At 30.3% G+C, this 17,453-nt stretch overlaps 1 protein-coding gene across 1 annotated transcript; it reads left to right on the top strand.

Moving 5' to 3' along the window:
* The first annotated feature begins 12,317 nt into the window (after positions 1 to 12,317).
* LOC107463477 (mini zinc finger protein 3) lies at positions 12,318 to 13,904 on the top strand. Its single transcript, XM_016082270.3, has one exon. It carries the CDS (start codon positions 12,710 to 12,712, stop codon positions 12,965 to 12,967), a length of 258 nt encoding a protein of 85 aa, XP_015937756.1. The 5' UTR covers positions 12,318 to 12,709; the 3' UTR covers positions 12,968 to 13,904.
* The last annotated feature ends 3,549 nt before the right edge of the window (positions 13,905 to 17,453 follow it).

Below are 17,453 nucleotides of genomic sequence, written 5' to 3'. Positions count from 1 at the left end.
AGACTCATCAGCTATAGGACATGCATACATCATGTGAATATGATTAATTTGCTTGTTTGTGCATTAATTGGGAGTGTCTTTATGATTTAGTATACCTAATTGTTATACTTGCTACCTGCATTACTTATACAGTTATACTCTAATTGTGTTTGCCATTGTCTATTTGTCAGTCTGTGTATTTCCACTGGAATTAGAGAATTTGGAAGAAGGCGGATGATAAACCCCATTTGTAGAGTTTATCTTGTGCTTGATTTAGGGGATTTTATCACCTTTTACCCACATTTATTCAATGAAATAGCATGGTTTTGTATATTCTCCTTTAATTGTGCTTAAGAGTGAAAACATGCTTTTTAGGACTTAAAATAGCTAAATCTAATTCTCTTTGATTCTATTAGATGCCTTGATATGTTTGCTAAGTGATTTCATATTTAGGAGGCAAGGATTGGACCAAGGGAATGAAGGAAAAGCATGTAGAAATAGAGAAATCATGAAGAAATAAAGGAAACGCAAAAGCTGTCAAGCCGACCTCTTCGCACTTAAACGACCATAACTTGAGCTACAGAGGTCCAAATGATGCGGTTCTAGTTGGGTTAAAAAGCTAACATCCGGGGCTTCGAAACGATATAAGATTTGCCATAGTTGCTACACGTATGGTGGTGCGCACGCGCATAGTACGCGCACGCGCCGTTGTTACCACCTGATTCACTTAAAGCAAAACGTGGCCAGCGAATTCTAAAGCCTTGTGGGCCCAATCCAACTCATTTCTGATGCTATTTAACCCAAGGAATGAAGAGGGAAACACAAGTTAGTTACCAATTAGTTTTAGTTTAGCTTTTAGTTAGTTTCTAGAGAGAGAAGCTCTCACTTCTCTCTAGGATTAGAATTAGGATTAGGATTAGTTCTTAGATCTAGGTTTTAATCTTTGCTTTCTTCCACTTCTATCTCTCAATTCTTTGTTGCTACATTCATTCTTCTTTCATTCTTTTATTGTAATTTCCTTTATGTTGTTCTTATATTTTGTTGTAGATCTACTATTGTTCCTTCCATTTTCTTTCAATTCAATAAGAGGTAATTCATAATAATTATTCTTCTTTACTTTTCTATTGTTGATCTCTTGCATTCGTAGTTAGATCTCCCTTTAATTCTTGCAATTTATGTTGTTTACTTTTATTGCCTTTTATGTGTTTGTTGAAATGCCTCTTCTAGATATAGTATAGATTTTGTTCCTCTTGGCCTAGGTAGAGTAATTAGTGACACTTGAGTTATCTAATTCCTTTGTTGACTACTTTTCATGTTTCTTATCCAAAACCCCAAAACACATCACAACTAATAACAAAATACTTCATTACAATTCCTAGGGAGAACGACCCAAGGTTTGAATACTTCGGTTATTAATTTTAGGGGTTTGTTACTTGTGACAAACAATCTTTTGTATGAAAGTATTATTGTTGGTTTAGAAACTATACTTGCAACAAGAATTCATTTGTGAAATTCTAAACCGTCAAAAATCCAACCATCAGCGGATGATGGAGGAATTTAGATAGAGTTTTTGTTAAGTTTAGGAAACTTAGAGAACCACCCTACTTATGGCTTTCGATTTTTTTCTAGAGAAAAGGACAAATAGGTCATTGACCTTTTGATCTGTGAACATTTAAATCCCCAACGATCTGAAAATATATTTAAGTCCCTGACCTTCTCAAAATCTAAACACATCGATCCCTCTGTTCACTTAGGTATGGTAGACTTAACGAAAAAATCAAACATAACTTCTATTGTATTAGTCTGGCCGATATACAGATGCACATGTAGAAAAATTTTTAAAATACGACAAATTAGACTCATGGATCGATATATCCAAATTTTGAGAAAGTTAGGGACTTAAATATATTTTCAAATCCTTAAGGGTATAAATGTCTGCGGGGCAAAAGGTGAAGGACCTATTTGTCCTTTTCTCTTTTTTTAATCTTTAAATTTTATAATCTGAGTGTTAGAGTTCTAAGATTGCCTCTGGATTTTTGGGACCTTATATATTATGTATGTGAGCACTTTAACCATACTAGGTTCTCATCCCATACAATATTGTTATTTTTCAGATGCAGGTCGAGATACGCCTCAGTGAGTGTCTGGAGTTTCCTGTTGCAAGTGAAGTTGGGACTTTGTCCATTGGGTTTTGTTATGTACATTTATGTTTAGAATTCTCTTTAATACATATTTTATCCTTTCTAGTATATTATATATGTATATTTTATTTTTAGAGGTCGTAATACCTGGCCACCTCTGCTTTACAGCTTAAGCGTAAGGTTCTGTGTGGTAGGGTGTTACATAACACGAAGATATTTGGGTGTAACGCAAAGATATTTGAGTGTATTGTTTAAGAATTTTTTGTGTATGTTCACTAATAATAAGTTCTACATAATTCAAGACTCTTCCTTTTCTTTTTCTCCCATCTTTTGCTGTTTCTTCTTCTTCATATTCTTATTTCATATTCTCATAATTTTTTTGGGGAGGAAAAATCAAATAAAGAAAAAATACATAATGTTGCAAAATCAATAGGAAGAGGAAGAGGAAAAAAATGCAGCAACAACAACAATAATAAAAAAACGACGATGAAGATGAAATACGCGAAGAAAAATGAGGAGAAACGCAAAGAAGAAGGAAGAGGAGGATGAACGCGGGATAAAAAGAGGAACGTGATTTTCACGCGCATGTTATATAAGTGGATTTTGTTGAGTTAGAGTTAACTTGTATGCCAAAAAGACTTGTATGTGTAGCAATACTCAAGTGAATAATTCCACACTATTAAATATAATCTCAATCCATTAAAAATACTAATAATAACTAATTGATAATTATAAATCACAAAATTTGTTGACCCTCTAGCATTTCTCATTTGATATGTTGATTAAATCCTTGAAAATAACATATTCATACATTCCTTCATTTGTTTCCTAAGAATAGTTATTACCGAATATAGTAGCTAATTATAACATAAATGTTCGGTAACTAAAAAAAATAAACTAAAACTAGCTATAATTTGTATTATTTAACATTTATTAATTACTGCAATAATTAATTAATACTAAATAAGACAAATTTTGACTTTTTTATATTTCCCTAGCATTATCAAATTATAATTATTTCATCACAAATTATTTGGTTATGGACAAACATCCACTATTTCGTGCTATAGTTGTTAAAATCAAGCTCAAACTATTAATTTATTGATTTATTAATTCAATTGTATGAATTGATTAATTCAGATATTATTAAAAAATTATAAAAATAAAAGTATAATAGAATAAAAAACTAAAAAGAGAGATAGGTGTTTTAGAGAGTGTTTGAAAGAGAGACAGAAATTGATATGAGACTTTGAAAGTCTGAGAGTCTGAGATTGAGAGCCAGAGATTGAAATAACAAATAAGTCTCAGTATTATGTTTAATATAAAAATATACAGAAATGAGAAGATAAAGGATTAAAGAGTTGCAAAGAATAGAGCCCTAATTTGATTTGCACAAAGAGTAACGCGTTAAAATTAATTAATTGGAATGAAAATATTTTAAATATAAAATGTTATTAACGTTTCAGTCTCCGTCCCTAAAAATTTTAGTTTCCTGTATCCCTCCTTTTTAGAGAGACTAAAATATTAAAATTTTGAAAATGGAAACTAAAATTTTAGTATCAACTTCTGGACTAATAAATATAATATTAAATTTCAATTTCTCCATCTTTATTTTAGTACCTAAAAACAAACACTACTTTAAATACTTGAGTAATTTTTATTTTTTGTTTTTTGTGGAGCTATTTTGTGAACATATTTTTTTAAAACAAAAACTCTAATTTAGACCCATACTTTTATAAATATTTGTATATTATTTAGAGAGAGAAACAGAGATGGTGTAAACCGAAAGAGAGAGAAACAACTATGAAGCAGTTCCATCATCATCAACATTATCAGTGACACTTCTATCATATGTATCATCCTCTATTCCTCCACTAAAACCTACATCCTTTTGTCCTCAAGCTCTTCCTTCATTAGAAAGTTCCAAGCTTCCCATACTCTTGGTTCACAAAACGAAACATAAATGCTAAGAATGACAAACATAATAATTCAAATGAAGAATTGCGTTCAGTTTTAGAATATAATTTAACAGCCATTGAAGTTACTTGTGTTGCTTCTTCCTTTTCATCATCCTCCTCAAGCTCTTCAATTCATCAGCAGCACATTTTCTTTTTTTGTAAAAAGAGTTGGGGTTTTATTTAAGGACCTTAAAAAAATTTTGGAAATTGAACAACAGTACACTAGACAATGTCTATTATCCATATCATTTTGTAATTCTTAGTGGGACAAATTTTAAAGGGAAAAAGAAGAACATAAATTCATTTGAGCCACTAATTTGGCATTTTCAAGGTTGGCCTTTTAAAGACCAAGTTTAATATTTTTATCATCGACAAATTCGAATAAGAAATAGAATAAAAAAAGAAGAGAAAAAGAATCATATTTGGAAAGATAAGATTATTAGTAGAATGGACAGCAATAGTAAAAGTGTGCGTCTGATCTGAGAAGTTATTGATAGATATTTTAAATTTTAAAATTGAAATTTCAATTTATTAAAAGAACCAAAATTATTTTTTGATTTTCTAATAATTGAAAAAATCTCTAAAAAATTATTCCTAAAAGTTAATATGGCATATAATAATAATTGAAGGTAGAAATAATGTATAACAATTAATTTAAAAAAAATCAAAAGTAGAAAGATAATAATAAGCTTATCCAAAAAGTCATGTCTTCCAATAGAACTTTCTTTTGCAATGGCTCCAGAATTATATCATCCATCGACTATTGATAAGAAGTATGTATCTCTATAACCTTTTCATTTTAGAAATCAAGTATTACTATTTATAAATATTAAAAAAATTAATTAACTTAACATATTGCTAAGTAATATATAGAGACACCGTTAATATAAAAAAGTTTAATATTCTATTTCTTATGCATCTATTGTCATTGCAAGTTTAATATTTTATTTTTACAATAAAATATGTTAAACAAGGGATATACTTTAACAGTTTTACCCATTCTCATAGGACTCTGTACAGATGGGTTTAGTAAAATTTATAGAAAAAGTGTTTATGCTTTAGGCTTGGTTTGGTAAAGATTTTTTAAAAGATGTTTGGTTTGGTAAAGATTTTTTAAGAGATGTTTGTGCTTTTAAAAAGGACAAGCACTTCATTTTACATTGGTAAATTAAAAAATTCAAGTGCTTGTACTTACGACTTTTAAAAGTTATGGGTGCTTTTCAAAGCACATAAGTGGGAGCTTTTTAAAGTTGGCTTATACTTATCAAATTTTATTTATTTTCTCGCACATATTCTCCGCTATTATATTGCCATTGAAATTTTCATATATTTCTAACTTCTCATCCTAATCTTCACAAATTCTAACACAGTCTTTATATATTTTTTATTTTTCAACCTATTCTTCACAAATTTTAACACAAATACATCTCTATCACATATTAGGTATGAATTTCTATCCATTTATATTATTTTTGTGTGTGTTATTTTTGTATTTTTTCAGTAGATCTATGATGTTTGTTTGTTTTTTATCTGTTCTTTGAAATGTGAAGAGGTGGACTTGGTTTATGAAAATCAATCATAAAATTTTCTTTGCATGAATATTAGTCAAAATTATAATAACAATATGTATATACATATGTAAAAATACATATATAATCATAAGAGTAGTTTATTTGAGATATGTGTCCCATTTTTTGTGATCAGTAAAGGTGAGCCAATATATAAAATAATTTTTTATTTTAAAATTATTATATTTTAAAATATTATATAAAATTTTATAAAATTTGAAAAAAGAAATTATTCTTCGTTATAAATATGTTTATTATAATTTTTTTAAGTTTTAAAAACTATTTTACCAAACACAATTGTGGTGCTTATACTTATTAAAAATAATTTTTAATTTAATTTTACCAAATAGTTTTCATAAGCTACTTTCAAAAAGTAAAAATTTTACCAAATTAAGTTTTAAACAAATGTAAGCACCTCGGATTATATTTGACAAATAAAAAAATATGTATTTACATTTTTTACTTTAGAAACTTAAAAATTCTTTTAAAAGAAGTTAAAAAATGTAATATAACTATATATATATTAACGAATATTTACATTTAATTAGGTTAATTGTAATACTCCGTTATCTTAAACCTTACTTCTAGCCATAAAGTAAAAGATAACAAAGTGTCTCAATAATTCTAAAGCTTATAATATATAACTAGAAGCCCGATGAAGGACTAAATCTCAAAGTTGCATAAAGCGAAATTACAAAGCGCGCATTCACACTATTGACTAAAAGCGTAGATACAAACAGAACAAAATATAATACATATAAAACCTTGTAGATAACTCTAAATACACAAGGTAATAATTAAAATAAATTATATGTATATGGTATGAATATACAAAAAGAGAATTAGTTACAATCTGTTGAGTTTAGGCTGATAAATCAAAACTGAATACAACAAAGTTTTGAAGTTTGAAAAAGTAACAACCTATCTCTCAAATTTTTTCAGAAATAAAACCTCTAAGGCAATAACGTTAAATATACAAAAGGTGAGAGAGTACTACAATAAAAGTATAGTAAAATCAAACATAAGGAAGATTATCCTCCATTCTGTCACCATATCCGCAGACTCACCAAGGTGGGTTACGACCTACATCTGAAAAACAACAATAGTATATGGTATAAGAATCGAAGGTTCTCAATATGGTAATATTGTCCAATATGTAAGATATAAGGTTTCGGGACACCAAAGACAATCCTAGAACTTCACATCGATACGCATATTCAAGCTTAATAAAATAAATAACTTAAACCAGAAACCATAAATAGGTCAAGATTATCTAAACTTAGGAGATTTCTAACTAAAACTAGTCTCCGCTGTGTTCCACAACCTTCACCAACCTACCCTCCGTGCGAATCCATCACCACCGCCTACCAATCATCCTCAACGCTATTAAAATATATATAATGCAAACAAGTAAAACACAAATAATATACATATATAATAGGTAAATCAACTAACATTTAGGCATGTTATTTAAATAGGCATAACTCAAGTAAAAGTAATCAAAGCAAGCAAGCATGTAAAAGATGCATATGATGAATATCTATCCTATTTGGCTCGTGATATCACTTGTCGGTTCATAAATGCCAACCCGACACATCATTTTGAATGTCACCTTTCTGCCACATCCGAGGATATAGTGCCGGCAGGCTTTTGTTCTAAGGATATAGTGCCTGGAACAATACTATTGTTCCGAGGATTTAATCCCTGGTACACTGGCATGCTCCGAAGATATAGTGTCTGGCACACTCTTGCGGCAGAGAAGAAAATATAGTATTTCAACAGACTACTAACAACTTCAGAAACCTAAATCTCCGTATTCTAAACTCAAACATAAATTCACTAATCTCAAATCATAAACCTATCTTTACTAGTCTTAGGATCTAAGCACTAGCCACAAGCCTTAATGAGAAGTTAAAGAGGTTTGGAAAGCAAGAGAACCCTTAAAAGTGAAGAAAAACACATTTTCAGCAAAACAGGGATTGTGCGTACACACACTCCTGCCGTGTGTACACACACGTTGAAAAAGGTGCGTTCGCGTACGCGGAACCCCTTTCGCATACGCGAGTGTTCCAACCCGAATGGAATGCTTGCGTCACGTGTACTGTGTCGCCTACGCGACCTTTAACAGACTTCGGAAAATTTTAAGCTGCAGAATTTTTAGATTTTTGCACCAAACTTCAAGCGTTCATAACTTTCTCTACAAACTCCATTTTCTTCAAACTTTATATCATTTTAAAACTTTTGAAATCATCTTTAATTTAAAATAAAAATCACTCAATTTCAAAATTTGAGGTTCAAGTTATAATCAGCCAAAGTTCGTTAAAAATAAAGTTTTATAAAAAAACATCAAAGTTCTCTAGTTTTCAAATTTCAAAACCAAACCAATCCAAAACCTACTGAATTCATCACAAAACACTACCACATACTACACTTTATCATTCTATTACACTTCAATCAACTCAACCTCCGTTTTACTCAATCTTTCTACCATAATTCAACAAAAATCAACCATTCATAAATCAAGATCCCAACCTTAACAATTTTACATAATTTAACTCTTCATAAGCAACATTCACCACCATTCAATATCAACACCAACCACAAGATTCAAAATCCAATACCATCATCAACATTTATCATCACACATCATAATCATCAATATCCATCATCAATCATTATAATTCATATATCACACATTTCAACACTCCGTATCATCTTATTCATCATCAAACATAAATTTACATATAATTAATCATACACTAACATCATTCAATCCTATCTTAGGATCCACTAGTCTAAGTGATCCAGAAATATTACATATTATATAGAAAAAACCGAAACCATACCTTAGTCGATTTTCAATATGCACAAACACACAAAGCTTGATTTTAACAAGATCAATAACAAGCCTCAAGCACCAACACTACTTCCAAAACTCACCAACTATTAAGCTATATACATATAACATACCAAAAATCAACACTATGGCTAACCAAAATATCAAACCACAATATTTCGAAGAGACTTACCTTAACAATGATATTAGGGATAAAATCCAACAATAATCCAATGATAGATCACCCCTAAACAAACAAAATTACAAAATCTACTCAAAACCAAACGTAAAAACGCAAAATATTTAGGGTTGGAAACTGGAGGTTGAGTTTTAATTTCTTACCAACAACACCTAGCTATAAATGAAGAACTCGACGAGAGCTTGCGCAGCTGCAGACAGCTCGTCAATCGGAACTCCAAAGCTCAAGTTATGAATAAATAAAAGAGAAGATGAATAGTAAATTCTCTTCTCTTCTCCCGTCACTTCCAGCACCCCTTTTCTTTGGTTATAGGGTAAAATGAACTGAATGCTCATTAATTGACACTTATATATGTTGGGCTTGGGTCCAACTTGAGTCCGGTTCAACCCGTTAGCATTTTTAAATCCGTTTGACCCAACTTTGGGCCAAAATCTTTTGAGTTAGTGTCCGGTTTTTAATTCTAAATTATTTTTGTATTTTCAAAACAATAAATTCAATTTTCAAAAAATCTTCTTTTTCTTAATACGCAGTACCAGACAGACTAGAGCCGGTACTGCCGGTTTAAACACCGGTACGCATTTTTACAAATTTTTTTTACAAAAGATATATTTTTCTACTCAGAAAAGTTTATTAAATTCAAATTTTACCTTTTTATTTTCAAAATAACATTTTCATATTTTCGAACCTATTCCGGACAGTTAAAATTTATTATTTTATTAAGACGGTTATTCCGATTCTTACACTAATTCTTTTGAAATTATCACTTTTTTATTTAAATTCTTAAAATTTTAAATTAACTAAAAAATGAGAATTAAAAAATAATTTTACAATAATAAAAAGGTTGACTTGGTTAATTAAAAATTAATTTTTTATATATACTTATTCATTTATATTTATTATTAAAAATATTTTAAATATTAAAAGTAATTTTAATAAATGCAATTTATTTAATTTGTAGCTCATTAAAAAAATATTTTGATTTTATTTTATTTTACCAAACATAACTTTTATAACTTTTAAAAAATTATATTTAAAATATCAAATAAACTGGTTTTAATTTAAAAAGTTCAAATTATACTAAACCCATCATAAATAGCTTGTATTTGGTTTTGACAAAAAGGTTTGGGCTACATAAAATGGTAGTAGCGCCCCATAACTCATGAACCTCCAACAGAAGAAAACAATCACACGCTTCCATCAGCACTAATTGACCAATGATTTACAGCGCCAAGCAACATATAACACATTGCTTCCACACTAAATGAGCACAATTCACATCGCAGCGCTGGCAAACTTTTGCCAACGTGCCATTGTCTTTTATGTATATAAACTGCTAATGTAGCAATTGTAACACTCAGCATTAAAGACATTAGTTAGGAAGATAATACAATTGAGTATTTAATTATTATTTCAATATCTTTTTATCTTCCACTTCCTTGCATATTAACATTGCTGGTTGGAGCAGACAAATACTGGAATAGAACCAAATTGTTGACATTTGACAATGGCAGAGACAGTTATATACTATATATGCTTCTCCAGATTGGAATCAATCAATCAACCAAATGATGAAAGTAAAATAGTGTTTAGTGTATATATATGTGTATTTATTTATTAATTAATTATGTGAATGATATATGCTATATGAAATAATATTCAATTTAGTGATTGATCTTATAGATAAATTTTAATTTAGTCTTTAAAATTTTAATTGTATTTATTTAATTTTTAAATTTTACAAATTTGATTCACATTAGTTTTTAAAATAATTTTCGATACACAAATATTAATAGAGTACGAACATAGATAGCAACATATAAAGCAATATTATTTTAGTTTTGGTGTTTAAATATAAGAAAATGACATCTTATCACTTGTCAAGGGAAGAAAATATTCAATAAACACTATTCATGATATTTTTGGATTATTTGAGTATCAAAATCAAAATAGTATCATTTTACAGAGTTTAACATAATATTCAATTACTCATATCAGTAATTCATTAATGTCTGTATATTGAAAGTTGTTCTAAAAATTAACATTAGCTACATTTATTAAATTTAGAGACTAAATAATGGTTATTAAAATTTTAGAGAAAAATTAAGATTCTCATGAACATTTAGAAATTAAATTAGGTATTANGCCCCATTCCAATTTGTGTTCTTGTCCCTTTTCTAGCTAGTTTCTTGAATCTTGATGATATATGGCGTTGGTGGTGGAGGTGAGGGTGGAGGTGGAGGTTCCTCATCATGCTTTATTTGCTTCTGCATGTATTGCTCATGCTATAAATTAAGTGGATCGAATGAATAAAAAAAATATTTATACATTAAAATTATTCACCATATATATATAATTTAATTTATTTTTAATATATATTTTATTTTTAAATAAATATTTTATCTTAATAATTAATTTTGATAGTCAATTTTAGTTTTTTTTTTTGTGACTGATAGTTAATTTTAGTTTAAAAAAAACATGATTAGGATGAATAATATCTTGACTTTTAATTATTTCACGGTCGAATAAATTAAACTTGTCTGTGGCACTGCAAATTGATTTCTATTTTCTTCATTCTAATTCCACTGCATACCCATTCCGATATGGGCCAGCACTAATTATAATGGGATATCTTTTCGTAATAATGCAGTGTAGATTATAACGGCTGCGTGCCTTTCCTTCTTTACTCTAATCTGTCTTTCTGTTTTCTTGTCTCGCTCCTGTGTTTCCAAACCGTCAAAAACAAAATATATATCAACTACAGAATCACACATGTCTTTCACATTTTTTCTAGATGGGAAATCGTCGGGGTTTTTATTATTATCATCATCACTAGGTCATTTCTCTTCTGAACAGTACATAAAGATGAAAAAAAGAATCAGAGCGTGTGGGGAATGCTCCTATAATAATTATTAGAATCTTAGGTAATTAAATTTAGACAAGAGTTGTTGTCACAGTTGCAAGGGCCACAGCAACCTGCCTTTTGAGTATCAGATTGGACCCATTTCAGATATAAAATCAGCATCTACCCTTTGGTTGATAACCATGCTTAAATATTTTAATCAATCAGTTTGACCAGATTAAAAGGTAGCAAACACTCTCCTGGCCTCTGATTACTTAATTCACATTATTATTACTACCCCATGTACGTGTACATATATATATAGAGCTAATCTTATTCGTTTGTATTTCTTTCCTCTATCGAATGCGAATTTTTTTGGTTGAAATAATCAATCAATCAAATGATATACAGGTGAGCTATCACTTCTGAAAGACAAGTAATGTTGTAGGGTTGTATAATGTGAGGTAGGTTATAGCGCAAAGGACCAGCGTTTCTTAATACGCTGCTTTGAAGTTTTTGTCCCGTTCTAGCATTAGAGGGATCCACAATCTCTTTTTCTTATTATACTGCCAAGAGGAAAAGGGGATGATATAGCTAGATCATTTTTATTGGTTGTGTGTGTGTAAACCTACTTCTTCTGATCTTCATTCAACACCTTCCTGTATGTGGCAAGAAAGAGAAGAAAGAAACCCCACCACCATTCCAATCCCACTAGTTTGTTGACGCACGCGTTCTTCCTTCATTGGCTTATGAAGCAATAATAATGGTTAGTGAGACTAAATTAGAGGTGTTCCTATGCCTCACTCATAGTCATTGCTTTGACCTAAATGACCACCCAAAAAGTAGGTAAAATAAGGCTGCGAAACATCATCCATCTTGATTAATAATTTATACTTCCACATATATCTTACTCCTTGCTCCTGCATATTTCAGCAAATAAAATAATAAGAAAGCCACACACTACTAGGGTTAGGGTTAGCCAACCCCAGGAGCATTGACCTATATATAGATAGACCTATAGAATTATACCACCAAATATGTATGTGTGTGCGCGTGTAGCCATCATCTAATTCTTGTGGGTGAAAATCTGAAATCGATAACTGATTGTTAAGTCTGAAACATCTGTACGTATATATAGACGCATAGGTTTTTTCATTTTGAAGAAGAGATCAGAGATCGATCGAGAAGGATGAAGAAGAGACAGGTGGCGGTGAAGACTTCGTCGACGGTGATAAGGAACGTAAGGTACGGGGAGTGCCAGAAGAATCACGCGGCCAATATCGGAGGGTACGCGGTGGATGGGTGCAGGGAGTTCATGGCCAGTGCAGGGGAAGGAACCAACGGCGCTCTCACGTGTGCTGCTTGTGGCTGCCACCGCAACTTCCACCGCAGGGAAGTGCAAACTGAGGTTGTCTGTGAGTACTCTCCTCCTCATCATCAAAACTGAAATTGAATAGAATTAATTAACTAATGATTGATTTTTTCTTTCTTTCTTCGTTTCTTGTAAGCCTGGGTTACTAAAACATAGATTAAACATCTCTATATATATTATTCTTGTAAAACAAAATTCTATATGAAAATTGGTGGATGGGAACCATCTATTTATGCTTCTTTACTCTAACCAATTGATAGCCCAGCCATGATATATATACCTTATTATGTTTGAATTTAATTAATTGCTTTGATGAGCTGGGGAAGAAGAAAAAGGGCTTAGCTTTCCCCGCAGTTTGGTTTCTTGTATTGCACTTAATGAGTGAGTTTTCAAATTTGGTTCTGATAGTGATTTATACTTTTCCTTTGCCTATATATAATATATATACCCACAACGTGTGCTAGCTAGCTAGCTGTGCAATCCAACGTATATCAATATCCTTATATAGATTGTATTTAATTAATTTATTTGTTTATTAATCATAGAAATTTGATTTTTCCAATTATACAAACTATAAATTAAGTCGTGCTGAGGATATTTAACTTGACCACTTCGTTAGAGCTTCGCTGTAAATCTATATATGCTTTCTGATAATTTCCATGCTTCATATATCCATTAACAAAATAACAACTAACAAGTGGAACAACTAGAGGTGGCATAGCAAATAGCAAACAAAAATTTGAGAAGACTACTAATCGACTATTACGCCCACTTCCCACATCATCGTTCGTCAATAACAATATGACATATATATATATTAGTTGTGGAGAGCCAAATGATGATGATGACGATGTAAACAACGTCGTAATTTTATCCTTCCCATGTCCTCAGAAGGCAAGAAAACAGGTACGGTTAATGTCTATAAGTCTTCAATTGATGAAGAAGATAAATTATATATCTCTGTCCAATCATTTAGAATTTCGAATATTATATCTATATATAAAATTCTCCATATAGTAAGGCCCACTTGTATTCAGTCATGTCGAGGATATGTGCCTCTGAGCACTACTTTTTTGATATCATGATGCATTAATAATTAGAGAAAGTACTCGTAGACACTAAATAATGAAAATGATGAATAATGTGAATAATGAATTTAAAAAGAAAGATAAATTTAAAATTTAAATAAGATTTTTAATTAATTAATTAATTTTATATTTTAAAATTTAAAAATTAAAATTAACAAATTTTTTCTAATTTTATTATAATCTCTCGGTTTTTAGTCTATATCTAAAATTTGTTATTGTCGATCTTTGATTCACACTCAAAAATTTTTATCAGTGTCAGAGATAATCATTCCAAAATATCAAAACGTCGTCGTTTTTTGTTAACATCGTTCAGACACAGTCAAAACATTGTTGTCTGTGCATGCTTTCGCATCCACCGATACTGTCATTGTCTCTTTGCAGTCTGTGCAGACGCAGGAGTGAAAGTTCTATTTTGTTAGTGTAAATGGATTATACTCAAAAATGGATTACATTGTCTCTTACTAATATAAATGCAACCTAATCAAATAATCATCCATTTAAGAATTAAAATAAGGTGAAAACTCAGGTGTTTTTACGTGAAGTTGATAGTCGAGAGCTGTTGGATGAAAATTTAGTCAAATCAGTCAAATCATCTAACGGCTCTCGATTATCAACTTCACGTAAAGTCGACTGCATCTGAGTTTTTACCTTAAAATAATCATCCCTATACCGAGTGAATTGAATATCTGACATATCTTAATTGTTAAATACATAAATTCAATTCCAATAAATTAAACATCCATTTTAGTATGAAAATATTCATTCACATACCTAATAAAATTACCATCCTACATATTATGGGTTGACCACAACATTTAACGTACTGCGTACGCATTAAATTTCTCATTAATTAGATATCTATCTATAATACTGTAAGGCTGGACGGCCAGGATGACGACCGAAGAGGGAGAAAGACGCTGACGAGAGCTAGTTGATGACACAGCAACAACCGTAAGATGCTCGACAGCAATGATGACTACCGGCGACAAAGAGAGACGCGCCGGTGAGGATGTTGGCAATGGCGTTGCAACGTGAAAGAGGGTGGACGGGGAGAAGAAGCAGCAGCGATAAAGTAGAGAAGAAATTGTATGGTTAAATTTTTTGAAAGTAAGTATTAGTATTTTTTGTTATCTATTTTTTGTGGAGTGTTTTTTTTTTAATCTTTAGTGGGTCAAAATTTAAATTCATTATTCATAAATTTTAGGTTTAATTATTCTGTTGATTCTTATGGTTTTGTGAAATTTTTAATTAGGTCTTTATATTTTTTTTTCAATTAAATTCCTTTTAATAATAATTGGCTTAATTTTATAGGGACCTAACTAAAAAAAAATTGGTATAAGAACCTAAATAAAAGAAAAAAAAAGTGTAAGGATCCAATTAAAAAAAAATTAGTGCAAGAACTCAATTAAAAGGAAAAAAAGTATAGGAACCTAATTAAAAATTTTGTCAAATTATAGGGACCAACAGAGTAATTAAACCTAAATTCTATTGTCTACTTAACGGAACCGATCTAATAATTAAAGTTGACTAAATAATAAAGATTTAACTGCTGGAGATTAATATTGTATTGTAATTGTGGATAAGAAATTAGAAAAATATGTATTTACTAGAGTGAATAATAATTTATTTTTTTAATAAAATAAATTATTGAATAATAAAAATTGTTATATTTTTTTTACGCAAATTAATATTTAATAATGGTATTTTAGTAATGCATGGTAGCAAAAAATATGAACTAATTCAATAATTTTTGCAATGGCGTAATTCTATAACTTTGAAACCTTAAACATTATGTCATAAAATGTGAAGTTTTAATAAAGTAATAACGTTGATCATATTATTTCGATTTTAAGAATAAATATAATATCAACAAATAAAATTATCTTAGATAAATTTTAACAAAGATAAATCTATTTTAAAGTCATATGCTAATTTTTTATGGTATTTTTTAATTCGACAAACTTTAAAAATTACTCCTTTTTTATGGATTGAAACTCTGTTTATGATTCTGTCACTAGCGAATAAATTGTTACACACAAAAAACAAAATTTAAACTCCTTAATTGACGAAGATAACACTCAACCAACTTAAATTAGTTGAGACAAATATTAGTTATTTTTTTATCATTAAAAATCATTAAAATTTGATTGTAATTATAACTTTATAAATTATTTATAATAATTATTATTATATATTTTTGTTTAATTCTTTAAAATATCATTCAAATTAAAAGTACTACATAAACCAAATGTTATAATCTCATTCAAATATAAATTCAAAGTTCAAAAGTCAACAAACAACCAATCAAACATAACATAGCAGCATCAAAATGATCCAAGTTTGTCATCAATCATCAAAATCCTCCATAATTTACTGCAGATTTGCCTCATTGATTTCATCACCTTCATTTCCACTACTTGGACCAGAAAAAGCAAGTGGTGCAGCATAAAATGTACTAGTACTACCACCACTACCACCTTGATATAAATCAGCATCAATCTCATCTAAGAAAATATAACACATTATCAATAAATTAAAGATAAAAGCTATTGTAATTTATTGTCTGATCAATAAACTATAATACTCACGAAGCAAGTCTTCAATATTACTTGGAAGATCAGGCTCTTTTTCAACAACCTCTTCCGTCACCCAAAAATCAACCTTATCAATAGTTTCAATATCGATTGGATCATATTGCGACTTTTGCTTTCTTTTTTTTTTACACCCTGAAGAAGCAGATGCTTGGCTAAGAATGCGAACTACAATTTTTTGTAAACATGAAGCAGAACTACCAAACAACCTCCACCATTCTTCTACAAATTACAATCCCATATCTCAAGTATTAGTTATCAAATAAAGGAAACCAAAACATAAAATAAGTAAATAACTAAAGCTTATTATCAAACAGATATTATTACTAGGTTGAAGTTTTTTTGCAGCTGGAACAGCTTTAGGCCTATCAAAGCTTTCCTTTCGATCTCTATATAAGTGTATTTCTTTCATTGCCTCAACTGAATCTAAATTATTAACCTTGCAATGCAATGTAACAAGATCAAGTAAAGCTCGCATGACATCAGGTGATTCTCTATAATTTTTAGAAAAAAAGCACTCAGGATTCTCTATAATTTTTTTTCATCAGAATCAGTATCAGAATCAGAGTTCAGTTTATCAGAGTTCAATTCATCAGAATCAGAATCACTAAATTAAAAATTACCTGAAAATGAGGAAATCTATTGCTTTCTCTCAGAGCTCGAAGGACTTCAGGCTTTAATTTTTTCAACGCTTCAACGCTTCTCTATTGCTTTCTCAGAGGCAGAGCTCGACGGAGGTGACATGCGAAGTGGCTGAGGGCGCGATGGAGCTGACGGCGGATGATGCTGACTGCGCAAGGTATCTGAAGGCGCAACGGACCCAACGGCGCCACGGAGCTGACGGCGCGACGCTGCTGACGGCGTGACGGTGCTGAAGGCGCG

The sequence above is a fragment of the Arachis duranensis genome, chromosome 8, assembly GCF_000817695.3.
Source record: "Arachis duranensis cultivar V14167 chromosome 8, aradu.V14167.gnm2.J7QH, whole genome shotgun sequence".
NCBI classification, from domain to species: domain Eukaryota; kingdom Viridiplantae; phylum Streptophyta; class Magnoliopsida; order Fabales; family Fabaceae; genus Arachis; species Arachis duranensis.
This window is presented reverse-complemented; position numbering and strand designations above follow the sequence as displayed.